The following is a 26,039-nucleotide window of genomic DNA, read 5'->3' as shown; positions in this document are numbered from 1 at the left end:
CTCATACTCCATGTGGTTGTGAGGTGACCCTCCGTCAGCTCATACTCCATGTGGTTGTGAGGTGACCCTCCGTCAGCTCATACTCCATGTGGTTGTGAGGTGACCCTCCGTCAGCTCATACTCTATGTGGTTGTGAGGTGACCCTCCGTCAGCTCATACTCCATGTGGTTGTGAGGCGAGAAGACAATCAGAAATACTGTTAGAACGGTTTTTCAATTTACTGCCATAGCCCAAATAAAAAAAAAAGTTTTAACATTGGCTGTTAATGACAGAATTTTAACATGGTTGTGGTCGTGAGAATTTTTGCAGATATCAAAATGGGATTGTGAACGGAAAAAAAGTTAAGGAACCCCCTGGTCTACAAGCTTCAGAGCCTCACTGTCACTGGTTACATTCTAGAAATAATGATCACGCGTGCCTGTGTCTGTCCTCTGTGTAGTCTGTCCTCTGTCCTCTGTGTAGTCCCGTGTAGCTCAGTTGGTAGAGCATGGCGTTTGCGACGCCAGGGTTGTGGGTTCGATTCCCACGGAGGGGGGGCCAGTATGAAAAAAATGTATGCACTCACTAACTGTTAAGTCGCTCTGAATAAGAGCGTCTGCTAAATGACTAAAATGTAAAAGTATGTCCCCAGCTGCCTCCACCCCCAGGTTAGTTCCCTTTCTTCTGCCTTATAGTGAGCAGACCAGTCCCCAGCTGCCTCCACCCCCAGGTTAGTTCCTTTCCTTCTGCCTTATAGTGAGCAGACCAGTCCCCAGCTGCCTCCACCCCCAGGTTAGTTCCTTTCCTTCTGCCTTATAGTGAGCAGACCAGTCCCCAGCTGCCTCCACCCCCAGGTTAGTTCCCTTTCCTTCTGCCTTATAGTGAGCAGACCAGTCCCCAGCTGCCTCCACCCCCAGGTTAGTTCCCTTTCCTTCTGCCTTATAGTGAGCAGACCAGTCCCCAGCTGCCTCCACCCCCAGGTTAGTTCCCTTTCCTTCTGCCTTATAGTGAGCAGACCAGTCCCCAGCTGCCTCCACCCCCAGGTTAGTTCCCTTTCTTCTGCCTTATAGTGAGCAGACCAGTCCCCAGCTGCCTCCACCCCCAGGTTAGTTCCCTTTCCTTCTGCCTTATAGTGAGCAGACCAGTCCCCAGCTGCCTCCACCCCCAGGTTAGTTCCCTTTCTTCTGCCTTATAGTGAGCAGACCAGTCCCCAGCTGCCTCCACCCCCAGGTTAGTTCCCTTTCCTTCTGCCTTATAGTGAGCAGACCAGTCCCCAGCTGCCTCCACCCCCAGGTTAGTTCCCTTTCCTTCTGCCTTATAGTGAGCAGACCAGTCCCCAGCTGCCTCCACCCCCAGGTTAGTTCCTTTCCTTCTGCCTTATAGTGAGCAGACCAGTCCCCAGCTGCCTCCACCCCCAGGTTAGTTCCTTTCCTTCTGTCTTATAGTGAGCAGACCAGTCCCCAGCTGCCTCCACCCCCAGGTTAGTTCCTTTCCTTCTGCCTTATAGTGAGCAGACCAGTCCCCAGCTGCCTCCACCCCCAGGTTAGTTCCCTTTCCTTCTGCCTTATAGTGAGCAGACCAGTCCCCAGCTGCCTCCACCCCCAGGTTAGTTCCTTTCCTTCTGCCTTATAGTGAGCAGACCAGTCCCCAGCTGCCTCCACCCCCAGGTTAGTTCCTTTCCTTCTGCCTTATAGTGAGCAGACCAGTCCCCAGCTGCCTCCACCCCCAGGTTAGTTCCCTTTCTTCTGCCTTATAGTGAGCAGACCAGTCCCCAGCTGCCTCCACCCCCAGGTTAGTTCCCTTTCCTTCTGCCTTATAGTGAGCAGACCAGTCCCCAGCTGCCTCCACCCCCAGGTTAGTTCCCTTTCCTTCTGCCTTATAGTGAGCAGACCAGTCCCCAGCTGCCTCCACCCCCAGGTTAGTTCCTTTCCTTCTGCCTTATAGTGAGCAGACCAGTCCCCAGCTGCCTCCACCCCCAGGTTAGTTCCCTTTCCTTCTGCCTTATAGTGAGCAGACCAGTCCCCAGCTGCCTCCACCCCCAGGTTAGTTCCCTTTCCTTCTGCCTTATAGTGAGCAGACCAGTCCCCAGCTGCCTCCACCCCCAGGTTAGTTCCATTTCCTTCTGCCTTATAGTGAGCAGACCAGTCCCCAGCTGCCTCCACCCCCAGGTTAGTTCCCTTTCCTTCTGCCTTATAGTGAGCAGACCAGTCCCCAGCTGCCTCCACCCCCAGGTTAGTTCCTTTCCTTCTGCCTTATAGTGAGCAGACCAGTCCCCAGCTGCCTCCACCCCCAGGTTAGTTCCTTTCCTTCTGCCTTATAGTGAGCAGACCAGTCCCCAGCTGCCTCCACCCCCAGGTTAGTTCCCTTTCCTTCTGTCTTATAGTGAGCAGACCAGTCCCCAGCTGCCTCCACCCCCAGGTTAGTTCCCTTTCCTTCTGCCTTATAGTGAGCAGACCAGTCCCCAGCTGCCTCCACCCCCAGGTTAGTTCCTTTCCTTCTGCCTTATAGTGAGCAGACCAGTCCCCAGCTGCCTCCACCCCCAGGTTAGTTCCCTTTCCTTCTGCCTTATAGTGAGCAGACCAGTCCCCAGCTGCCTCCACCCCCAGGTTAGTTCCTTTCCTTCTGCCTTATAGTGAGCAGACCAGTCCCCAGCTGCCTCCACCCCCCAGGTTAGTTCCTTTCCTTCTGCCTTATAGTGAGCAGACCAGTCCCCAGCTGCCTCCACCCCCAGGTTAGTTCCCTTTCCTTCTGCCTTATAGTGAGCAGACCAGTCCCCAGCTGCCTCCACCCCCAGGTTAGTTCCCTTTCCTTCTGCCTTATAGTGAGCAGACCAGTCCCCAGCTGCCTCCACCCCCCAGGTTAGTTCCTTTCCTTCTGCCTTATAGTGAGCAGACCAGTCCCCAGCTGCCTCCACCCCCAGGTTAGTTCCCTTTCCTTCTGCCTTATAGTGAGCAGACCAGTCCCCAGCTGCCTCCACCCCCAGGTTAGTTCCCTTTCCTTCTGCCTTATAGTGAGCAGACCAGTCCCCAGCTGCCTCCACCCCCAGGTTAGTTCCTTTCCTTCTGCCTTATAGTGAGCAGACCAGTCCCCAGCTGCCTCCACCCCCAGGTTAGTTCCCTTTCCTTCTGCCTTATAGTGAGCAGACCAGTCCCCAGCTGCCTCCACCCCCAGGTTAGTTCCCTTTCCTTCTGCCTTATAGTGAGCAGACCAGTCCCCAGCTGCCTCCACCCCCAGGTTAGTTCCCTTTCCTTCTGCCTTATAGTGAGCAGACCAGTCCCCAGCTGCCTCCACCCCCAGGTTAGTTCCTTTCCTTCTGCCTTATAGTGAGCAGACCAGTCCCCAGCTGCCTCCACCCCCAGGTTAGTTCCCTTTCCTTCTGCCTTATAGTGAGCAGACCAGTCCCCAGCTGCCTCCACCCCCAGGTTAGTTCCCTTTCCTTCTGCCTTATAGTGAGCAGACCAGTCCCCAGCTGCCTCCACCCCCAGGTTAGTTCCCTTTCCTTCTGCCTTATAGTGAGCAGACCAGTCCCCAGCTGCCTCCACCCCCAGGTTAGTTCCCTTTCTTCTGCCTTATAGTGAGCAGACCAGTCCCCAGCTGCCTCCACCCCCAGGTTAGTTCCTTTCCTTCTGCCTTATAGTGAGCAGACCAGTCCCCAGCTGCCTCCACCCCCAGGTTAGTTCCCTTTCCTTCTGCCTTATAGTGAGCAGACCAGTCCCCAGCTGCCTCCACCCCCAGGTTAGTTCCTTTCCTTCTGCCTTATAGTGAGCAGACCAGTCCCCAGCTGTGCCTAAAAACCCCAGCCTCCACCTCACACTGCTTGAGGATGCCAATGGCTGTCAGTCTGTCTGTCTGTCTCTTCCCACAGCCCCAGGCCAGTCCTCTCTCTGCCTAGTGAGCAATCACTTCCTAGCTTCAACCCCATCCTAACACAGCCTGAGGGGCCATGTCTGTCTGTCTGCCTCTCTCCCTAGCCCAGTACCCTCTGTCTTAGTGAGCAACAGTCCCCAGCATCATCTTAACAGCCTACATGTGCCTGAGGACAGTATGTCTCCAGCATCATCCTAGCAGTGTTTGAGGACAGCACGTCTCCAGCATCATCCTAACGGTGCCTGAGGACAGCACGTCTCCAGCGTCATCCTAACGGTGCCTGAGGACAGCACGTCTCCAGCGTCATCCTAACGGTGCCTGAGGACAGCACGTCTCCAGCGTCATCCTAGCAGTGCTTGAGGACAGCACGTCTCCAGCGTCATCCTAGCAGTGCCTGAGGACAGCACGTCTCCAGCGTCATCCTAACGGTGCCTGAGGACAGCACGTCTCCAGCGTCATCCTAACGGTGCCTGAGGACAGCACGTCTCCAGCGTCATCCTAGCGGTGCCTGAGGACAGCACGTCTCCAGCGTCATCCTAGCAGTGCTTGAGGACAGCACGTCTCCAGCGTCATCCTAGCAGTGCCTGAGGACAGCACGTCTCCAGCGTCATCCTAACGGTGCCTGAGGACAGCACGTCTCCAGCGTCATCCTAGCAGTGCTTGAGGACAGCACGTCTCCAGCGTCATCCTAACGGTGCCTGAGGACAGCACGTCTCCAGGACAGCACGTCTCCAGCGTCATCCTAACGGTGCCTGAGGACAGCACGTCTCCAGCGTCATCCTAGCAGTGCTTGAGGACAGCACGTCTCCAGCGTCATCCTAGCAGTGCCTGAGGACAGCACGTCTCCAGCGTCATCCTAACGGTGCCTGAGGACAGCACGTCTCCAGCGTCATCCTAACGGTGCCTGAGGACAGCACGTCTCCAGCGTCATCCTAGCGGTGCCTGAGGACAGCACGTCTCCAGCGTCATCCTAGCAGTGCTTGAGGACAGCACGTCTCCAGCGTCATCCTAGCAGTGCCTGAGGACAGCACGTCTCCAGCGTCATCCTAACGGTGCCTGAGGACAGCACGTCTCCAGCGTCATCCTAGCAGTGCTTGAGGACAGCACGTCTCCAGCGTCATCCTAACGGTGCCTGAGGACAGCACGTCTCCAGGACAGCACGTCTCCAGCGTCATCCTAACGGTGCCTGAGGACAGCACGTCTCCAGCGTCATCCTAACGGTGCCTGAGGACAGCACGTCTCCAGCGTCATCCTAACGGTGCTTGAGGACAGCACGTCTCCAGCATCATCCTAACGGTGCCTGAGGACAGCACGTCTCCAGCGTCATCCTAACGGTGCCTGAGGACAGCACGTCTCCAGCGTCATCCTAACGGTGCCTGAGGACAGCACGTCTCCAGCGTCATCCTAACGGTGCCTGAGGACAGCACGTCTCCAGCGTCATCCTAACGGTGCCTGAGGACAGCACGTCTCCAGCGTCATCCTAACGGTGCCTGAGGACAGCACGTCTCCAGCGTCATCCTAACGGTGCCTGAGGACAGCACGTCTCCAGCGTCATCCTAACGGTGCCTGAGGACAGCACGTCTCCAGCGTCATCCTAACGGTGCCTGAGGACAGCACGTCTCCAGCGTCATCCTAACGGTGCCTGAGGACAGCACGTCTCCAGCGTCATCCTAACGGTGCCTGAGGACAGCACGTCTCCAGCGTCATCCTAGCAGTGCTTGAGGACAGCACGTCTCCAGCGTCATCCTAGCGGTGCCTGAGGACAGCACGTCTCCAGCGTCATCCTAACGGTGCCTGAGGACAGCACGTCTCCAGCGTTATCCTAGCAGTGCTTGAGGACAGCACGTCTCCAGCGTCATCCTAACGGTGCCTGAGGACAGCACGTCTCCAGCGTCATCCTAACGGTGCCTGAGGACAGCACGTCTCCAGCGTCATCCTAACGGTGCCTGAGGACAGCACGTCTCCAGCGTCATCCCAACGGTGCCTGAGGACAGCACGTCTCCAGCGTCATCCCAACGGTGCCTGAGGACAGCACGTCTCCAGCGTCATCCTAACGGTGCCTGAGGACAGCACGTCTCCAGCGTCATCCTAACGGTGCCTGAGGACAGCACGTCTCCAGCGTCATCCCAACGGTGCCTGAGGACAGCACGTCTCCAGCGTCATCCTAACGGTGCCTGAGGACAGCACGTCTCCAGCGTCATCCTAACGGTGCCTGAGGACAGCACGTCTCCAGCGTCATCCTAACGGTGCCTGAGGACAGCACGCCTCCAGCGTCATCCTAACGGTGCCTGAGGACAGCACATCTCCAGCATCATCCTAACGGTGCCTGAGGACAGCACGTCTCCAGCGTCATCCTAACGGTGCCTGAGGACAGCACGTCTCCAGCGTCATCCTAACGGTGCCTGAGGACAGCACGTCTCCAACGTCATCCTAACGGTGCCTGAGGACAGCACGTCTCCAGCGTCATCCTAACAGTGCCTGAGGACAGCACGTCTCCAGCGTCATCCTAACAGTGCCTGAGGACAGCACGTCTCCAGGGTCATCCTAACAGTGCCTGAGGACAGCACGTCTCCAGAGTCATCCTAACAGTGCCTGAGGACAGCACGTCTCCAGCGTCATCCTAACAGTGCCTGAGGACAGCACGTCTCCAGAGTCAGCCTAACAGTGCCTGAGGACAGCACGTCTCCAGCGTCATCCTAACGGTGCCTGAGGACAGCACGTCTCCAGAGTCAGCCTAACAGTGCCTGAGGACAGCACGTCTCCAGCGTCATCCTAACAGTGCCTGAGGACAGCACGTCTCCAGCGTCATCCTAACGGTGCCTGAGGACAGCACGTCTCCAGCGTCATCCTAACGGTGCCTGAGGACAGCACGTCTCCAGCGTCATCCTAACGGTGCCTGAGGACAGCACGTCTCCAGCGTCATCCTAACAGTGCCTGAGGACAGCACGTCTCCAGCGTCATCCTAACAGTGCCTGAGGACAGCACGTCTCCAGCGTCATCCTAACGGTGCCTGAGGACAGCACGTCTCCAGAGTCAGCCTAACAGTGCCTGAGGACAGCACGTCTCCAGCGTCATCCTAACAGTGCCTGAGGACAGCACGTCTCCAGCGTCATCCTAACGGTGCCTGAGGACAGCACGTCTCCAGCGTCATCCTAACAGTGCCTGAGGACAGCACGTCTCCAGCGTCATCCTAACGGTGCCTGAGGACAGCACGTCTCCAGCGTCATCCTAACAGTGCCTGAGGACAGCACGTCTCCAGCGTCATCCTAACAGCCTAATGGTGCCTGAGGACAGCATGTCTCCAGCGTCATCCTAACGGTGCCTGAGGACAGCACGTCTCCAGCGTCATCCTAACGGTGCCTGAGGACAGCACGTCTCCAGAGTCAGCCTAACAGTGCCTGAGGACAGCACGTCTCCAGCGTCATCCTAACAGTGCCTGAGGACAGCACGTCTCCAGCGTCATCCTAACGGTGCCTGAGGACAGCACGTCTCCAGCGTCATCCTAACAGTGCCTGAGGACAGCACGTCTCCAGCGTCATCCTAACGGTGCCTGAGGACAGCACGTCTCCAGCGTCATCCTAACAGTGCCTGAGGACAGCACGTCTCCAGCGTCATCCTAACAGCCTAACGGTGCCTGAGGACAGCATGTCTCCAGCGTCATCCTAACGGTGCCTGAGGACAGCACGTCTCCAGCGTCATCCTAACGGTGCCTGAGGACAGCACGTCTCCAGCGTCATCCTAACGGTGCCTGAGGACAGCACGTCTCCAGCGTCATCCTAACGGTGCCTGAGGACAGCACGTCTCCAGCGTCATCCTAACGGTGCCTGAGGACAGCACGTCTCCAGCGTCATCCTAGCAGTGCTTGAGGACAGCACGTCTCCAGCGTCATCCTAACGGTGCCTGAGGACAGCACGTCTCCAGCGTCATCCTAACGGTGCCTGAGGAAAGCACGTCTCCATCGTAATCCTAACGGTGCCTGAGGACAGCACGTCTCCAGCGTCATCCTAGCAGTGCTTGAGGACAGCACGTCTCCAGCGTCATCCTAACGGTGCCTGAGGACAGCACGTCTCCAGCGTCATCCTAGCAGTGCTTGAGGACAGCACGTCTCCAGCGTCATCCTAACGGTGCCTGAGGACAGCACGTCTCCAGCGTCATCCTAACGGTGCCTGAGGACAGCACGTCTCCAGCATCATCCTAACGGTGCCCGAGGACAGCACGTCTCCAGCGTCATCCTAACGGTGCCTGAGGACAGTATCCATGGTTGTCTGAACATGCGGAGGGTCATCCAGAGTTCAACTTCCATTTAGCTGTTTTGTGAGTCAGTCAGTGTGCTGCCTCCGAGGCCTTCAAATACGTTTTAGTTGTTACCAATTTCTTCATTGCATGTAACTTATTAGATGCAGCAATTGTATTTAAATTGCAAGATCTTTGTTCAGTTTGTTGTTGGACAATTAGCCCTTTTTGAGCACCTGTCCCCCCCCCCCCCACTCTCCATTCATTACTGGAAGCCCGGCCCAGGCCAAATTCATGCATTACATTTTAAATTAATGAGCTGCTCCTTTAAAATGTTTTAATAACCCCTCAGATAAGATAAATGGTGTCCAGGGATGGGTATTAAAGGATGTGTGTGTGTGTGTGTTTGTGTGTGTGTGTGTGTGTGTGTGTGTGTGGGTCGGTCGGGACAGTAGTTAAGGAATGACTTGACACTCTGGAGGGAGCAGAGCTGATAAACGGGGTGCTGCTAGAGTCTAATTTCATTTAGAGGTCACACATTTTGTCCTGCTACTTTCAAAGATCATTCTCAGAGAGACCAGGGAGGCCAGGATGCTCCCCTGGGGGAAAGAGAACAGGAAGGTTTCAGAGATTGTTCACAGAGAGACCAGGATGCTCCCCTGGGGAAAAGGGAAAAGTTATTTTTCACAAAATAAAGTTGAGCTTGATCTTTCATTGATGGCTATCTATATGTACAAAAGTATGTGGACATCCCTTCAAATTAGTGGATTCGGCTATTTCAGCCACACCCGCTGCTGACAGGTGTATAAAATCGAGCACACAGCCATGCAATCTCCATAGACAAACATTGGCAGTAGAATGGCCCGTACTGAAGAGCTCAGTGACTTTCAACATGGCACCGTCATAGGGATGCCACCTTTCCAACAAGTCAGTTCGTTAAATGTCTGCCCTGCTAGAGCTGCCCAGGTCAACTGTAAGTGCTGTTATTGTGAAGTGGAAACGTCTAGGAGCAACAACGGCTCAGCCGCTAAGTGGTAGGCCACACAAGCTCACAGAACGGGACAGCCGAGTGCTGTAGCGTGTAAAAATCGTCTGTCCTCGGTTGCAACACTCACTACCGAGTTCCAAACTGCCTCTGGACGCAACTTCAGCAGAACTGTTCGTCGGGAGCTTCATGAAATGGGTTTCCATGGCCGAGCAGCCGCACACAAGCCTAAGATCACCATGCGCAATGCCAAGCTTCGGCTGGAGTGGTGTAAAGCTCGCCGCCATTGGACTCTGGAGCAGTGGAAACGCGTTCTCTGTAGTGATGAATCACGCTTCACCATCTGGCAGTCCAATCGGACGAATCTGGGTTTGGCGGATGCCAGGAGAACGCTACCTGCCCCAATGCATAGTGCCAACTGTAAAGTTTGGTGGAGGAGGAATAATGGACTGGGGCTGTTTTTCATGGTTCGGGCTAGGCCCCTTAGTTCCAGTGAAGGGAAATCTTAACGTTACAGCATACAATGACTTTCTAGACGATTCTGTGCTTCCATCTTTGTGGCAACAGTTTGGGGAAGGCCCTTTCCAGTTTCAGCATGACAATGCCCCCGTGCACAAAACGAGGTCCATACAGAAAATGTTTGTCGAGATCGAACACCTTCTGGATGAATTGGAACGCCGACTGCGAGCCAAGCCTAATCGCCCACCATAAGGCTCTTGTGGCTGAATGGAAGCAAGTCCCCGCAGCAATGTTCCAACATCTAGTGGAAAGCCTTCCCAGAAGAGTGGAGGCTGTTGTAGCAGCAAAGGAGGGACCAACTCCATATTAATGCCCATGATTTAGAAATGAGATGTTGGACCAGCAGGCGTCCACATACTTTTGGGCATGTAGTGTATTTCTAGACCAGTTATGGGAAACTTTGACAGGATGGGGGCCACAAAAAAATCTGAACGGCCGCAGTTGCACCCACGTTGTGTAAGACAGAAGACACAACACTGATCCTCCTCCTCCATCTCACTCAGTAGTTTTTTATTTATTCAGGAAGCAGCGTCACGTCTGTCTGGCAGTCTGTCTGGCAGTCTGTCTGGCAGTCTATCTGGCAGTCTGTCTGGCAGTCTGTCTGGCAGTCTGTCTGGCAGTCTATCTGGCAGTCTATCTGGCAGTCTATCTGGCAGTCTGTCTGGCAGTCTGTCTGGCAGTCTATCTGGCAGTCTGTCTGGCAGTCTATCTGACAGCTCTGACCTAGTTACACATCTCTAGTTCTGACTGGCTCCCCGAGGGGATGGAGTGCCGTCTGCCAAGCCACACACACACACACACACACACACACACACACACACACACACACACACACACACACACACACACACACACACACACACACACACACACACACACACACCTCCTAAACACACAGTCACACCTCATACACACCTCAGCTGCTTCAAACAACTTCACACACAGTCACAAATGATACATAGCTTCCAACAAACAGCCACAGAACACCCACTGCTCCTGTTTCACACACACTGGTGAGCCCTTGTCAGCGAAGTGGGGGGGACCATCAAGGTTGTGGTTGGCACTAGTTACCACAGCCACAAAGTCTAAATTGTAACAGAAATTTGCATTTTGGTCTTAATTTAAGGTTAGGCATAAGGTCAGAAGTGTGGTTAAGGTTATGATTAGGTTTAAATTAGATTTTAAGATTGTATTATAATTATTTTTTTTAAATAGGCAAAGTTTAGCCATAATGACTTTGTGGCTGTGGTAACTAGTGACAACCATCCAGGCTTTTAGCCTGACTTCCTGGACGGTCTGAGTGATGTCATCACTACCACCTCCCTTCTGTTCATCTCTTATCATCACTACTAGTGGTTGTTTTACATTAGAAATGCTGTCCTGGAGTCTGAATCCTCCATTTTGAGTGTCCATCCGTCCTCCCCCAGTTCTCTCTTAAACAGGGCATAGTGCCGTCTCAGTTCCACTTGTTCTTGTTTCACACCTTGTGACTGTAAACACACACTCACTGATACGTAACAATGGAATACTGACAACAGGAAAAAGGTCAACCCTTGAGCTGATTGGTTTATGCTCCACTTCCTGCTTGGTGAGAGGGGTGGAGTCAGAATCAAAGATACTAACAGAGTGGTATCATGAAGACAAGGGGCCTGTTGCACAAAACTAGGATAAGGGATTAAGCCAGGATATCTTGGTGATCCTGGCTCAATTGATCCGTAATCCGGTTGCACTAAAGATGGATAGGGGGCAGGAGGATATGTTATGGTATAAATTACCATGGAGATTTATTCTGTGGAGCTAGCCTGCTCCAGACCAGGCTAAATTCCAGGATCTATTTAATCTCATCCCTAATGTCAGTCAGCAGTCACCACAAATGGAAACCAATAGTTATTTCACTGCTCACTATACATTGTTATCACATATAACTAGACCCACTGTCATTATTTAAACGTTTGTGATCATTAATAAAAAATGATTTTTAGATGATGTTGCTATCATTAGATAATTTACAGTTTCCCATAGACTATAAGGCTATATATAAAATGATAGAATATTAGGGCCACAGAGGGGAAAAAAACACAAGTCATAATATTGTAACCAGTTGTTTTAAAGGAGGACAGTTGTTAAAATGACAGATGTGGGGCATTTCGTGAAATTGTACTTCAGTATGGTTTCATAAACAAAGACATGCTGATGTGCCAGAATATTAAGTATCACATTGTCATAAGTATCAAAACTGTAAAAACAATATGTAGCTTTTCTGCAGAAAGAACCAGCCTCATAAATTTATGACTTTATCCTTTTTCTTCAGTGTGGCCCTAGTACTCTGTCATATAAACAAATACACATTCCATATGAATATAAAAACACAATGTGTAACATTATGTTCCTTTATTGAATAAGGACAAAACAAAGCAGGTAAACCATCAGCTCCTTTCGAAACTGAAGTCACAGTGACTCTACAAGATGGAAAGCACAGAATCCAAGCATATTATACAAAATGATACATACACATTCAAAGGTCTGTATATAACACACCCTGCATGTCTGCACACTAAAATAAATGCAGGACAAATCCATACACATCAACTGAACAGACAAATGAATGGATGCAGTAGCCTCCCTGCAGCCTTGTATTACACACAGTATACCGCACAAACATCATAAGAGGCCAAATTCGTAAAAAAACGAACCCAAAAAAACCCAAATTCCTCTGCCACCGCAGGACATATTTAACCAAAATTGAAAGCACACATACTAACTAAAATAATTCAACACATATTGGTCCCTCAGCAGCCGACCACTGTCGTCATCAGGGAAGATTGCCGGATTGTCCCAGTCCATGGCTGGTGGCACTCTGGGGGCCCTCTCCTTCCTCAGGCAGGCCACATTGTGGAGGACAGCACAAGCCACAGTAATATCACATGCCCTAACAGGGCTGACCCTTAATTTGTGAAGGCAGTGAAAGCGTGCCTTCAGGAGGCCAAAGGTCATTTCAACTCTGGCCCTGGTCCTGGCATGGGCATGGTTGTAGGCCTGCTGTGCTTCCTGGGGGTCTGTGAAAGGTGTCAGGAGAAAAGGCTGGCAGCCATACCCCCTGTCTCCCAGCAACACACCAGAGAATTCACCTGTCAACACAAAATCTCATCATTACTACCTCATAAACACAGTGATATTCTTGACACAGCCATGATGGTTATAAATAGGGGTTGTGTGGCTTACCTTGTGATAGGCACTGATAGATTTCAGAGGCCCGAAAGATTCTGGAGTCATGGACTGAGCCAGGCCATTTTGCCACAACATTGCTGATCACACAGTCAGCATTGCAGACCATCTGAAATCATAAGATGAGGAATATTACACCAATCAATGCACATCACTGGCAATGCAGAGTGTTCGTCAATGGACAATATCAAAAAGTTATGTTCACCTGAACATTAATGCTGTGAAAGGATTTCCTATTCACAAAATCGGCCTCATGGGCACCTGAGGGGGCTTTTATCCTTATGTGTGTGCAGTCCACTGCACCAATGACATTGGGGAAACCTGTCACACAAAGTAATGAGTATCCTACTATGTGTTAACAGTTGTCCTGTAATTTGTAGATCCTCTTACCTGCAATCCTATAGAACTCCTCTTTGATGTCACAGAGTCTTCTGTGGCCAGGGAAGGAGATGAAGACATCTGCTAATGCTTTGATAGCCAGACACACACTCCTTATTGTGCGGCAAATTGTGGCCTTGTTCAGCTGTTCTGCATCCCCCACTGAGTACAGGAAGGCTCCACTAGCAAAAAAGCGCAAGGCCACACAAACCATTTGCTCCACACTCAGTGCATGGCTCCGTGCAGTGCGGTGCTTAATCCTGGGACCCAGTAGTCTGCATAGATACCTGATGCCATCTGCAGAAAACCTGTATCTTTCATATAGATGGTCATCAGGGAAGGCCAGTGGGTCCAACCGGTCCCTGAAGACCCTTTCTCGCCTGAAGGCTCTCCTCAGCACAAGTGCTTCTTCATCCACCACATCTCGCACGAATGGGCATGCCATTGTCAGAGCAGAAAGGAACACACAATTTTGGGCCTTCATATAGGCTAGTGGCCACACCTGGTGCTGGGGGGGTGGGCAAAAGAGGGCGATGCCTTATAACGATGACTTGGTTGTACTGATTGCTGGGAAAATAAAAAAAACCTTAGAAAGATGCCACCGTCCTGTGTGCTCACAATAAGAGCTCATATGTCATGGCTCACTTGACTTTACGAGAATATACCTAATTTTTATTTTGAGCTGTGTCATCTTCTTGGAGCTGGGGGAGGAAAGAAAAATAATGATTAATACATTTGTGTTACAGTTAGCATACAGTGTACATTGAAGGCATATCTCACCTCCCTCTCAAGTTTTTTTATTTCAAGGTCCAGTTTCCTAATTGTCCTCTTTTTTATTTCGGACTCCAGTGCAAGATTTTCCATCTTTTTCTTCTTGTACTGAATGTCTATGTCTGCCAGTTCTATTTGGCGCCGGAGGTGGTTGCCATACAACTTTCTGATAGCTTGTGAGCTCTGTGAACACAATACAATTAGCGCAGCTGGAATTTGGCAGGATGTGGTGTCCTTTTATTAATACGCACTATGTTGCCAGGCTGGTTTTCCCACTGTATAGCATCTGGGTCCTGTAAAAGAAATTAGATTTTTTGATTTTGATGAGGACTCCTCACCATTGTAGAGTAAATAGTACTTTCACAGTCTTAACATGATACCTCATGCCTTCTGGAATCCAGAGAGATGGTCTCCTCCTCATCATCGTCTCCATCATGTGCTGTTGCTGCTGCACTGGGGCCTTCACCCTATCACATTTAATCGGATTCATATTGAAGCTAGTAGACAAGACATGCCAGGCCTACAGTATGCCTTTGATGGAGTACTCACTGGATCAGCATCGTCTGGTGCTTGTGCTGGTGGCTCTAACAGGAACACAGTGCTGCCAGACACTGCAAGGCAATAGGTAAACCAAAGTCAGACAGTCCAAATTGATTCAATATGAATGTGGTTGTATCCCATGTAGAGATGGAAGGACATACCTTGAATGAAGCGGGTGGCATCTTGGGAGGAACCTATGCTCGTCTCTTTCCCCCCAGGGATCCCCTCTAAGACGGGCCTGCCTTTATTTAGCTCCAAGGCCATGTCCTCTGCTGGGGTAAGGTCAGCCTTTGGTGACCCACCACCCGTGCCTTGTCTGTGGGTATTCTTTTTCACTGCTAAAACAGTACAGACAATGTGTGAGCAGGCACCTTCTGGGTACAATATATGCTTGTGCTTTGTTAAATATTAGTCAGGGACCATACCATTCTGCAGAATGTTCTTGTATTTGATTTTGACCTGCTGCCATGTCCGTTTTGGCCCGTTCATGTTTAATCTACACACACACACACACACACACACACACATTTAATGGAGTCACACTGCAAAAAATTACTTGGTATTTTTGTCTTGTTTTCAGTAAAAATATCAAAAAATTTATCATAGCTTTATACAGTGTGATGGAGTTACTTTACACAATTTCACTCATATCTGCAGTGCATTTCAATTAAAAATTTAACCGTTTCATAATTACAGTACAACTGCATTTTTGGAGATGTGAATTAAATATTTGAATTGTAATTGTGATGTTTCAGCGGAGCGGTGAGTGTGTAATTGTGCACTACTTACGCATTTTACTTTGCCACGCTTTTTCTCTTTGCTTTATCACTGTGGCGGTGTTGCCTTTCTTCTTAATTATATCTTTTACCTCCTCGTATGCCTCCATGAGGATTTGTGCTTCCGACGGGGAAAAGTACGCGGCTCTAGTTGCCATGGTAAATCAGTTAATCTGTAATCTGTGGCGGGGTCTATTTGAGTGAGCCGTGAGCGCGCACCTATCCAGGATTGGTTTCACCTGGCTTAATGAATCCGTGTCTGCTCATCCTGGCTTGGTCTTTGTGCAACCAATTAAGCCTGGACGCACATGTTTTGGCTTCATTGAGCTCAGCTGAGTCATTTATCCCGGATGTCTTAATTCTACTTTTGTGCAACAGGCCCAAGATGTTTGGAGTGGGTGTTAGGTGTGTGTGTGTTTATAACCAAGTATATCCAAGCACATTCAACCAACTGCCACGCAGGTTGTCCAGTCGTGGGTGAGTAAAACAGGCTTTCTGAATCCATCAGAAACACGCTTCCTTGTTGTATAGCAGATGTGTAGATATATCCTGAATACAGATGGGCTGGATGACCACCATCAGTCCTTGTACTGTTCCTTGTACTGTCATGTGATCCGGGAGATTCCTTTTGATCAATATCAGACGTGAACTAAATGTAGCACCAGTAGAAGACGCACACGGAATATCTCACTACGTGTGTCGCAAATGGCACCCTATTTCCATATAGTGCACTACCTTTGACCATAGGGCTCTGGTCTAAAGTAGTGCACTATATAGGGAATAGGGTGCCATTCTCTGGTCTAAAGTAGTGCACTATATAGGGAATAGGGGTGCCATTCTCTGGTCTAAAGTAGTGCACTATATAGGGAATAGGGTGCCATTCTCTGGTCTAAAGTAGTGCACTACATAGGGAATAGGGTGCCATTCTCTGGTCTAAAGTAGTGCACTACATAGGGAATAGGGTGCCATTCTCTGGTCTAAATGAGATTTCCAGACGGTTCTCCGACGTTTCTGATGTGGCTCTGATGTTTTGTCACTTATCGCTGAGCAACATAATTTGCATTTTATGAGAGTGAAACTGGATGTGCTGTTTGTCTGTTAAATCATTGCTTTTTTTTATTTTTACAGGACATTGATAATAATTGTTTTCTGATTTGCAGTGTACGGACATAATGTAAGCACACAATGCGTCAAAGCTTTCTCTCCTTCTCCTCTCCTTCTCCTCAGCATTTGACCTGGAGGCAGGCACAACCCACATTACATTACCCAACAAATAGCAGCTGGGAATGAGCTGCTGGTCTTCCAGAGATGGCACAGAGAAAGAACAAATGTCTATCTGCTTTCCAAGTCCAAGGCTATAGTCAGTCAGTCTCTCTCTCCCTCCCTCCCTCCCTCCCTCCCTCCCTCCCTCCCACTCTCCCTCCCTCCCTCCCACTCTCCCTCCCTCCCTCCCTCCCACTCTCCCTCCCTCCCACTCTCCCTCTCTCCCTCCCTCCCACCCACAGTGATGTCCAGTTCTGTTGTTCGAGAAGAGCAGGGAGCTGTAGAAGGCCAAACCAGCCTGTACTGACGCAGCCTTTCACAGCAACAGCTTCCTCACCCAGCCGGAAACCAGGCAGCGACTCCTGGACAGGCTGCTCCATCCATCCTCAGAGGGTTAAACAATGTTTGGGACACAACAACCTTACGGTTACCCCTGGTTACCCTTCAGTTGGTTAACACTGGTTTGGTCAAAGGTCATAAGCCCAAACTAAAGGTGAGAGTTCACAAGAATCAGACCACACATTTAAAACCCATGATTGGTTGGCACAAAGGTCAGAGTTCGTGGTAGAGTCTTTAGTAACTCCATTCTGTCTCCGAACTGACAGTATCTGTCCACTCCTGACTCCCTATATCGACTGTCCTTTAGAATCCATCGCCCTTTCCCCCTCATCTGCCCAGCCCAGAGGAGTCCTGGGTAGTAGTGTAGTCCTAGACAACCTTAGAGGAGGGGGGTTATGGGTAGTGTAGTCAATAACGGGTCAGAGTGTCTGGCTCATCAGCGTTGGCTAGCTGTTGTTCTCTGCAGTCATGTATTTGAGGGCAGCGAAGCCATATCGTCGAGACATGTTCTGCTGGAACTCCTCCTTCAGGGTCTTCAAGCAGACCCGGTACTGCTTGTTGGAGCGGAACTTGGTGATGTCGAAACTGGGAGCGTGAGGCATGTGGATCATGAAGGCGTTGGGCAGAACCACAAACTCATACTCCTGGAACAGAGGAGACAGGCCAGAGTCAGAAACACTAACTAAACACTAAGGCAGAACCACAAACTCATACTCCTGGAACAGAGGAGAGAGGCCAGAGTCAGAAACACTAACTAAACACTAAGGCAGCACCACAAACTCATACTCCTGGAACAGAGGAGACAGGCCACAGTCAGAAACAGTTAGTTATTGATTATCTACAACATCAAATGAAATGTTATTTGATCGCTTGACACGTATAGATCATCCCTACGGAGATACCTGGAGTCAGGGGAAGTCAAGTTGAAATAATGATGGAGAGATAGAGAGAGATTGCAAGAGAGGGGGAGAGTGGGTGAATAAATGGAGAGAGTGGAGCTGGAGAGAGAGTGGAGGTGGAGAGAAAAATGGATGGATGGAGAGAGTGTGGAGGTGGAGGTGTGGACAGAAGGACAGGGGGTGGAGGTGTGGACAGAAGGACAGGGTGGAGGTATGGACAGAAGGACAGAGGGTGGAGGTGTGGACAGAAGGACAGGGTGGAGGTGTGGACAGAAGGATAGAGGGTGGAGGTGTGGACAGAAGGACAGAGGGTGGAGGTGTGGACAGAAGGACAGGGTGGAGGTGTGGACAGAAGGACAGGGTGGAGGTGTGGACAGAAGGACAGGGTGGAGGTGTGGACAGAAGGACAGAGGGTGGAGGTGTGGACAGAAGGACAGAGGGTGGAGGTGTGGACAGAAGGACAGGGTGGAGGTGTGGACAGAAGAACAGGGTGGCGGTGTGGACAGAAGGACAGGGTGGAGGTGTAGACAGAAGGACAGAGGGTGGAGGTGTGGACAGAGGGTGGAGGTGTGGACAGAAGGACAGGGTGGAGGTGTGGACAGAAGGACAGGGTGGAGGTGTGGACAGAAGGACAGGGTGGAGGTGTAGACAGAAGGACAGAGGGTGGAGGTGTGGACAGAAGAACAGGGTGACGGTGTGGACAGAAGGACAGGGTGGAGGTGTAGACAGAAGGACAGAGGGTGGAGGTGTGGACAGAAGGACAGAGGGTGGAGGTGTGGACAGAAGGACAGAGGGTGGAGGTGTGGACAGAAGGACAGAGGGTGGAGGTGTGGACAGAAGGACAGGGTGGAGGTATGGACAGAAGGACAGGGTGGAGGTGTGGACAGAAGGACAGGGTGGAGGTGTGGACAGAAGGATAGAGGGTGGAGGTGTGGACAGAAGGACAGGGTGGAGGTGTGGACAGAAGGACAGGGTGGAGGTGTGGACAGAAGGACAGAGGGTGGAGGTGTGGACAGAAGGACAGAGGGTGGAGGTGTGGACAGAGGGTGGAGGTGTGGACAGAAGGACAGGGTGGAGGTGTGGACAGAAGGACAGGGTGGAGGTGTGGACAGAAGGACAGGGTGGAGGTGTGGACAGAAGGACAGAGGGTGGAGGTGTGGACAGAAGAACAGGGTGGCGGTGTGGACAGAAGGACAGGGTGGAGGTGTAGACAGAAGGACAGAGGGTGGAGGTGTGGACAGAGGGTGGAGGTGTGGACAGAAGGACAGGGTGGAGGTGTGGACAGAAGAACAGGGTGGAGGTGTGGACAGAAGGACAGGGTGGAGGTGTAGACAGAAGGACAGAGGGTGGAGGTGTGGACAGAAGAACAGGGTGACGGTGTGGACAGAAGGACAGGGTGGAGGTGTAGACAGAAGGACAGAGGGTGGAGGTGTGGACAGAAGGACAGAGGGTGGAGGTGTGGACAGAAGGACAGAGGGTGGAGGTGTGGACAGAAGGACAGGGTGGAGGTATGGACTAAAGGACAGAGGGTGGAGGTGTGGACAGAAGGACAGGGTGGAGGTGTGGACAGAAGGACAGAGGGTGGAGGTGTGGACAGAAGGACAGGGTGGAGGTATGGACAGAAGGACAGAGGGTGGAGGTGTGGACAGAAGGACAGGGTGGAGGTGTGGACAGAAGGATAGAGGGTGGAGGTGTGGACAGAAGGACAGAGGGTGGAGGTGTGGACAGAAGGACAGGGTGGAGGTGTGGACAGAAGGACAGGGTGGAGGTGTAGACAGAAGGACAGAGGGTGGAGGTGTGGACAGAGGGTGGAGGTGTGGACAGAAGGACAGGGTGGAGGTGTGGACAGAAGGACAGGGTGGAGGTGTAGACAGAAGGACAGAGGGTGGAGGTGTGGACAGAAGAACAGGGTGACGGTGTGGACAGAAGGACAGGGTGGAGGTGTAGACAGAAGGACAGAGGGTGGAGGTGTGGACAGAAGGACAGAGGGTGGAGGTGTGGACAGAAGGACAGAGGGTGGAGGTGTGGACAGAAGGACAGAGGGTGGAGGTGTGGACAGAAGGACAGGGTGGAGGTATGGACAGAAGGACAGAGGGTGGAGGTGTGGACAGAAGGACAGGGTGGAGGTGTGGACATAAGGATAGAGGGTGGAGGTGTGGACAGAAGGACAGGGTGGAGGTGTGGACAGAAGGACAGGGTGGAGGTGTGGACAGAAGGACAGGGTGGAGGTGTGGACAGAAGGACAGAGGGTGGAGGTGTGGACAGAAGGACAGAGGGTGGAGGTGTGGACAGAGGGTGGAGGTGTGGACAGAAGGACAGGGTGGAGGTGTGGACAGAAGGACAGGGTGGAGGTGTGGACAGAAGGACAGGGTGGAGGTGTGGACAGAAGGACAGAGGGTGGAGGTGTGGACAGAAGGACAGAGGGTGGAGGTGTGGACAGAAGAACAGGGTGGCGGTGTGGACAGAAGGACAGAGGGTGGAGGTGTGGACAGAGGGTGGAGGTGTGGACAGAAGGACAGGGTGGAGGTGTGGACAGAAGAACAGGGTGACGGTGTGGACAGAAGGACAGGGTGGAGGTGTAGACAGAAGGACAGAGGGTGGAGGTGTGGACAGAAGGACAGAGGGTGGAGGTGTGGACAGAAGGACAGAGGGTGGAGGTGTGGACAGAAGGACAGAGGGTGGAGGTGTGGACAGAAGGACAGGGTGGAGGTATGGACAGAAGGACAGAGGGTGGAGGTGTGGACAGAAGGACAGGGTGGAGGTGTGGACAGAAGGATAGAGGGTGGAGGTGTGGACAGAAGGACAGAGGGTGGATGTGTGGACAGAAGGACAGGGTGGAGGTGTGGACAGAAGGACAGGGTGGAGGTGTGGACAGAAGGACAGAGGGTGGAGGTGTGGACAGAAGGACAGGGTGGAGGTGTGGGCAGAAAGACAGGGTGGAGGTGTGGACAGAAGGACAGGGTGGAGGTGTGGACAGAAGGATAGAGGGTGGAGGTGTGGACAGAAGGACAGAGGGTGGAGGTGTGGACAGAAGGACAGAGGTGTGGACAGAAGGACAGAGGGTGGAGGTGTGGACAGAAGGACAGAGGGTGGAGGTGTGGACAGAAGGACAGAGGGTGGAGGTGTGGACAGAAGGACAGGGTGGAGGTGTGGACAGAAGGACAGGGTGGAGGTGTGGACAGAAGAACAGGGTGGAGGTGTGGACAGAAGGACAGAGGGTGGAGGTGTGGACAGAGGGTGGAGGTGTGGACAGAAGGACAGGGTGGAGGTGTGGACAGAAGGACAGGGTGGACAGAAGGACAGGGTGGAGGTGTGGACAGAAAGACAGGGTGGAGGTGTAGACAGAAGGACAGGGTGGAGGTGTGGACAGAAGGACAGAGGGTGGAGGTGTGGACAGAAGGACAGAGGGTGGAGGTGTGGACAGAAGGACAGGGTGGAGGTGTGGACAGAAAGACAGGGTGGAGGTGTAGACAGAAGGACAGGGTGGAGGTGTGGACAGAAGGACAGAGGGTAGAGGTGTGGACAGAAGGACAGGGTGGAGGTGTGGACAGAGGGTGGAGGTGAAGTGATGGAGAGATGAAAAGTGTGGAGGTAGAGCAAGAGAGTGATGGTGTGGAGTGAAAGATGGAGAGAGTGTGTGAGTGAAGGTGGAGAGAATGCGGGGGAATGTGGAGGTGTAGTGATGGAGTGACTGGGTAGAACTATGTACAGATAGAGAGAGTGACTGGGTAGAACTATGTACAGATAGAGAGAGTGACTGGGTAGAACTATGTACAGATAGAGAGAGTGACTGGGTAGAACTATGTACAGATAGAGAGAGTGACTGGGTAGAACTATGTACAGATAGAGAGAGTGACTGGGTAGAACTATGTACAGATAGATCTGTGTGGGTGGAGGTGTATACAGATTGAGAGTGATGGGGTAAAGGTGTGTTCAGATTGAGAGTGATGGGGTAAAGGTGTGTACAGATTGAGAGTGATGGGGTAAAGGTGTGTTCAGATTGAGAGTGATGGGGTAAAGGTGTGTTCAGATTGAGAGTGATGGGGTAAATGTGTGTTCAGATTGAGAGTGATGGGGTAAAGGTGTGTTCAGATTGAGAGTGATGGAGTAAATGTGTGTTCAGATTGAGAGTGATGGGGTAAAGGTGTGTTCAGATTGAGAGTGATGGGGTAAAGGTGTGTTCAGATTGAGAGTGATGGGGTCAAGGTGTGTTCAGATTGAGAGTGATGGGGTAAATGTGTGTTCAGATTGAGAGTGATGGGGTAAAGGTGTGTTCAGATTGAGAGTGATGGAGTAAATGTGTGTTCAGATTGAGAGTGATGGGGTAAAGGTGTGTTCAGATTGAGAGTGATGGGGTAAAGGTGTGTTCAGATTGAGAGTGATGGGGTCAAGGTGTGTTCAGATTGAGAGTGATGGGGTAAATGTGTGTTCAGATTGAGAGTGATGGGGTAAAGGTGTGTTCAGATTGAGAGTGATGGGGTAAAGGTGTGTTCAGATTGAGAGTGATGGGGTAAAGGTGTGTTCAGATTGAGAGTGATGGGGTAAAGGTGTGTTCAGATTGAGAGTGATGGGGTAAAGGTGTGTTCAGATTGAGAGTGATGGGGTAAAGGTGTGTTCAGATTGAGAGTGATGGGGTAAAGGTGTGTTCAGATTGAGAGTGATGGGGTAAAGGTGTGTTCAGATTGAGAGTGATGGGGTAAAGGTGTGTTCAGATTGAGAGTGATGGGGTAAAGGTGTGTTCAGATTGAGAGTGATGGGGTAAAGGTGTGTTCAGATTGAGAGTGATTGGGTAAAGGTGTGTTCAGATTGAGAGTGATGGGGTAAAGGTGTGTTCAGATTGAGAGTGATGGGGTAAAGGTGTGTTCAGATTGAGAGTGATGGGGTAAAGGTGTGTTCAGATTGAGAGTGATGGGGTAAAGGTGTGTTCAGATTGAGAGTGATGGTGTAAAGGTGTGTTCAGATTGATAGTAATGGGGTAAAGGTGTGTTCAGATTGAGAGTGATGGGGTAAAGGTGTGTTCAGATTGAGAGTGATGGGGTAAAGGTGTGTTCAGATTGAGAGTGATGGGGTAAAGGTGTGTTCAGTACCTGGGCGTCCAGTTCCATAACATGAGACACTTTATTCCACCCAAAGCCAACGAAGCGTCTGTCGTACTCTGGACTGTCCCTTCTCACCATCACATAGGGTTCAAAGTCTGCTTCCCACTGGACCCTGTAGGGGGTGGTGGCAGTCCTCCACTTAGCAAAGTTAGTGGGAGCATGACCCTTCGTCCAGACATGGTATCTAGCAGGAGTACAGATAGTAGGATTCAACATTCAATACTTTATTGCCAATGGCATACAAACCTACATGGAGATGGTGTGACACCTTTTGATTAGAGGATTAGAGTCCTTCTAGTTGAGGAGTGATTGAACCAAACTGTCTGGGAGTCCTTCTAGTTGAGGAGTGATTGAACCAAACTGTCTGGGAGTCCTTCTAGCTGAGGAGTGATTGAACCAAACTGTCTGGGAGTCCTTCTAGCTGAGGAGTGATTGAACCAAACTGTCTGGGAGTCCTTCAGGAGTGATTGAACCAAACTGTCTGGGAGTCCTTCTAGTTGAGGAGTGATTGAACCAAACTGTCTGGGAGTCCTTCTAGCTGAGGAGTGATTGAACCAAACTGTCTGGGAGTCCTTCTAGCTGAGGAGTGATTGAACCAAACTGTCTGGGAGTCCTTCTAGCTGAGGAGTGATTGAACCAAACTGTCTGGGAGTCCTTCTAGTTGAGGAGTGATTGAACCAAACTGTCTGGGCGTCCTTCTAGCTGAGGAGTGATTGAACCAAACTGTCTGGGAGTCCTTCTAGTTGAGGAGTGATTGAACCAAACTGTCTGGGAGTCCTTCTAGCTGAGGAGTGATTGAACCAAACTGTCTGGGAGTCCTTCTAGCTGAGGAGTGATTGAACCAAACTGTCTGGGAGTCCTTCTAGTTGAGGAGTGATTGAACCAAACTGTCTGGGCTCTGTGGCTCAATCTGTCATGTTAATGATGAAAAACAATCTCTGTGTTGAAAGACAAACAAACATCTAATCTGCTTGGATTGAAACACCAGGAGGTAGGCTTTATCCCTTAGAGCCAGGGTAACACTGATGTTTTACCTTAAATTATCATTTCAGTTGTTGGCAGGCAAATGGCAAAGTAACATCTGTGCTGCTGCTTCCTAATGAGAATGTGTCCCAGCCCTTCAAGTGCTCTGTTTTAGAGAACACGTTTAGGTATTTCTTCACTTTATTTAAACAGTGTAGAAAGGAATGATTGGGTACAGGTGAAGGGGAACAGAAGTTCAGAACCGGGCTCAGTGGGGATTCCAACCCCATGCAGCTTGAGGGACGTACACGTGTGTACTGTAACTCCTGAGTGGCGCAGTGGTCTAAGGCGCTGCATCGCAGTGCTAGCTGTGCCACTAGAGATCCTGGTTCGAATCCAGGCTCTGTCGCAGCCGGCCGCGACCGGGAGACTCATGGGCGGCGCACAATTGGCCCAGGGTAGGGGAGGGAATGGCCGGCAGGGATGTAGCTCAGTTGATAGAGCGTGGCGTTTGCAACGCCAAGGGTTGTGGGTTCGATTCCCACGGGGGGCCAGTATTTTTTTTAAAACTATGTATTCACTAACTGTAAGTCGCTCTGGATAAGAGCGTCTGCTAAATGACTAAAATGTAAATGTAACGAAGCTGCGGCGGCTGCATGGGTTCTACCTGAAGGTGAACAGAGTCCCCATGTCCAGCTGTGTCAGCAGCTCCGCCTTGGACTTGGGGTAAGCCAGGCGGTAGCGGAGCGTCTCGAAGGCCGGCACCACCAGAGCTTTCTTATTGTTAGCCATGTCCAGCTGCACCACAGACTTCCTACAGGGCACAGAGACGTTACAGAGATGTTATTAGAACGTTCCAGAGCTTTCTTATTGTTAGCCATGTCCAGCTGCACCACAGACTTCCTACAGGGCACAGAGATGTTATTATAACGTTCCAGAGCTTTCTTATTGTTAGCCATGTCCAGCTGCACCACAGACTTCCTACAGGGCACAGAGACGTTACAGAGACGTTATTAGAACGTTCCAGAGACGTTATTAGAACGTTCCAGAGACGTTATTAGAACGTTCCAGAGCTTTCTTATTGTTAGCCATGTCCAGCTGCACCACAGACTTCCTACAGGGCACAGAGATGTTATTAGAACGTTCCAGAGCTTTCTTATTGTTAGCCATGTCCAGCTGCACCACAGACTTCCTACAGGGCACAGAGACGTTACAGAGACGTTATTAGAACGTTCCAGAGCTTTCTTATTGTTAGCCATGTCCAGCTGCACCACAGACTTCCTACAGGGCACAGAGATGTTATTAGAACGTTCCAGAGCTTTCTTATTGTTAGCCATGTCCAGCTGCACCACAGACTTCCTACAGGGCACAGAGACGTTTCAGAGACGTTTCAGAGACGTTACAGAGATGTTATTAGAACGTTCCAGAGCTTTCTTATTGTTAGCCATGTCCAGCTGCACCACAGACTTCCTACAGGGCACAGAGACGTTTCAGAGACGTTACAGAGACGTTACAGAGATGTTATTATAACGTTCCAGAGACGTTATTTTAATGTTTCAGAGACGTTACAGAGACGTTATTATAACGTTACAGAGATGTTATTATAACGTTTCAGAGATGTTGCAGAGACGTTACAGAGACATTCCAGAGATGTTTCAGAGATGTTATTTAGAACGTTCCAGTGACGTTATTAGAACGTTCCAGAGGTTTCTTATTGTTAGCCATGTCCAGCTGAACTACAGACTTCTTACAGGGGACAGAGATGGAGTCTGATGTCACTACAACATTACGGGGACTTAACGATCCTGACGTCATTACAGTATAACGTGACAGACAGACAGACAGACAGACAGATGAAGACAATACTGTAGCTCTGGAAAGAAAAAGGGAAAGTAAATAACCTTCATCACAACAAACCCCTCTGCTTCATCAAACAGCCAAACAGTCCCAAGGGTTAGAGAGCCACTCTCTCCACACATCCCCCCCCCCCCCCCCCCCCCCCCCCCCCCCTCTGTGATCTAGAAGTTTCCCCCAGCAATGTGACCCCAGAATTAGAAGAGAATATTAAACATGACAGTATCTCTGTGGCTGTGACGGTCTCCTCCCCTCACCTGAGGTAATCGTATAGCCCGTACATGGGCAGGAAGTCGACGTCTGACAGGAACATGTAGGGCGTGTTGACCTGTCGCGCGGCTACGTTCCT

The 26,039-nt window shown here is 51.1% G+C and overlaps 2 protein-coding genes across 3 annotated transcripts; both read right to left on the bottom strand.

The window, feature by feature from the left end:
* Window positions 1–11,939: 11,939 nt before the first annotated feature.
* On the bottom strand, window positions 11,940–14,957 carry LOC311114444 (putative nuclease HARBI1). 2 transcript variants are annotated; one of them, XM_084189696.1, is made up of 11 exons: window positions 14,923–14,957; window positions 14,659–14,835; window positions 14,507–14,568; window positions 14,338–14,424; window positions 14,209–14,250; window positions 13,967–14,140; window positions 13,852–13,887; window positions 13,199–13,753; window positions 13,014–13,129; window positions 12,806–12,917; window positions 11,940–12,711 (listed from the first exon to the last, which is right to left on the bottom strand). In XM_084189696.1, exons 8-11 carry the CDS (start codon window positions 13,668–13,670, stop codon window positions 12,341–12,343), a joined length of 1,071 nt encoding a protein of 356 aa, XP_084045822.1. In that variant the 5' UTR covers window positions 13,671–13,753; window positions 13,852–13,887; window positions 13,967–14,140; window positions 14,209–14,250; window positions 14,338–14,424; window positions 14,507–14,568; window positions 14,659–14,835; window positions 14,923–14,957; the 3' UTR covers window positions 11,940–12,340. The 2 variants fall into 2 exon arrangements, with proteins under 2 accessions (XP_084045822.1, XP_084045823.1); XM_084189697.1 differs by lacking the exons at window positions 13,967–14,140; window positions 14,209–14,250; window positions 14,338–14,424; ... (1 more) ...; window positions 14,659–14,835; window positions 14,923–14,957 and having other exon boundaries at window positions 13,199–13,887.
* A 1,816-nt stretch (window positions 14,958–16,773) lies between these two features.
* Window positions 16,774–26,033, bottom strand: LOC311114445 (xylosyl- and glucuronyltransferase LARGE1-like). Its single transcript, XM_084189698.1, has 4 exons — window positions 25,948–26,033; window positions 24,504–24,650; window positions 22,862–23,057; window positions 16,774–17,519 (listed from the first exon to the last, which is right to left on the bottom strand). The coding sequence occupies exons 1-4, from the start codon at window positions 26,001–26,003 to the stop codon at window positions 17,322–17,324; spliced, it is 597 nt and encodes a 198-aa protein (XP_084045824.1). The 5' UTR covers window positions 26,004–26,033; the 3' UTR covers window positions 16,774–17,321.
* Between the last annotated feature and the right edge of the window lie 6 nt (window positions 26,034–26,039).

The sequence above is a fragment of the Coregonus lavaretus genome (genome assembly GCF_964263955.1).
Source record: "Coregonus lavaretus genome assembly, contig: HAP1_SCAFFOLD_1715, whole genome shotgun sequence".
In the NCBI taxonomy this organism is placed as follows: domain Eukaryota; kingdom Metazoa; phylum Chordata; class Actinopteri; order Salmoniformes; family Salmonidae; genus Coregonus; species Coregonus lavaretus.
The sequence above is the reverse complement of the archived record's forward strand: the minus strand, read 5'-3'. Positions and strand labels throughout refer to the sequence as shown.

Coding starts and splice junctions, on each gene's coding strand:
- LOC311114444 (XM_084189696.1), bottom strand. CDS start 13,670: ATGAAGGCCCAAAATTGTGTGTTCCTTTCTGCTCTGACAATGGCATGC. Junction 13,130..13,198: donor GGAGTTCTATAGGATTGCAG/GTAAGAGGATCT, acceptor TTTGTGTGACAG/GTTTCCCCAATGTCATTGGT. Junction 12,712..12,805: donor CTATCAGTGCCTATCACAAG/GTAAGCCACACA, acceptor TTGTGTTGACAG/GTGAATTCTCTGGTGTGTTG.
- LOC311114445 (XM_084189698.1), bottom strand. CDS start 26,003: ATGTTCCTGTCAGACGTCGACTTCCTGCCCATGTACGGGCTATACGAT. Junction 23,058..24,503: donor GGGACTCTGTTCACCTTCAG/GTAGAACCCATG, acceptor TACTCCTGCTAG/ATACCATGTCTGGACGAAGG. Junction 17,520..22,861: donor TTATGGAACTGGACGCCCAG/GTACTGAACACA, acceptor CCTCTGTTCCAG/GAGTATGAGTTTGTGGTTCT.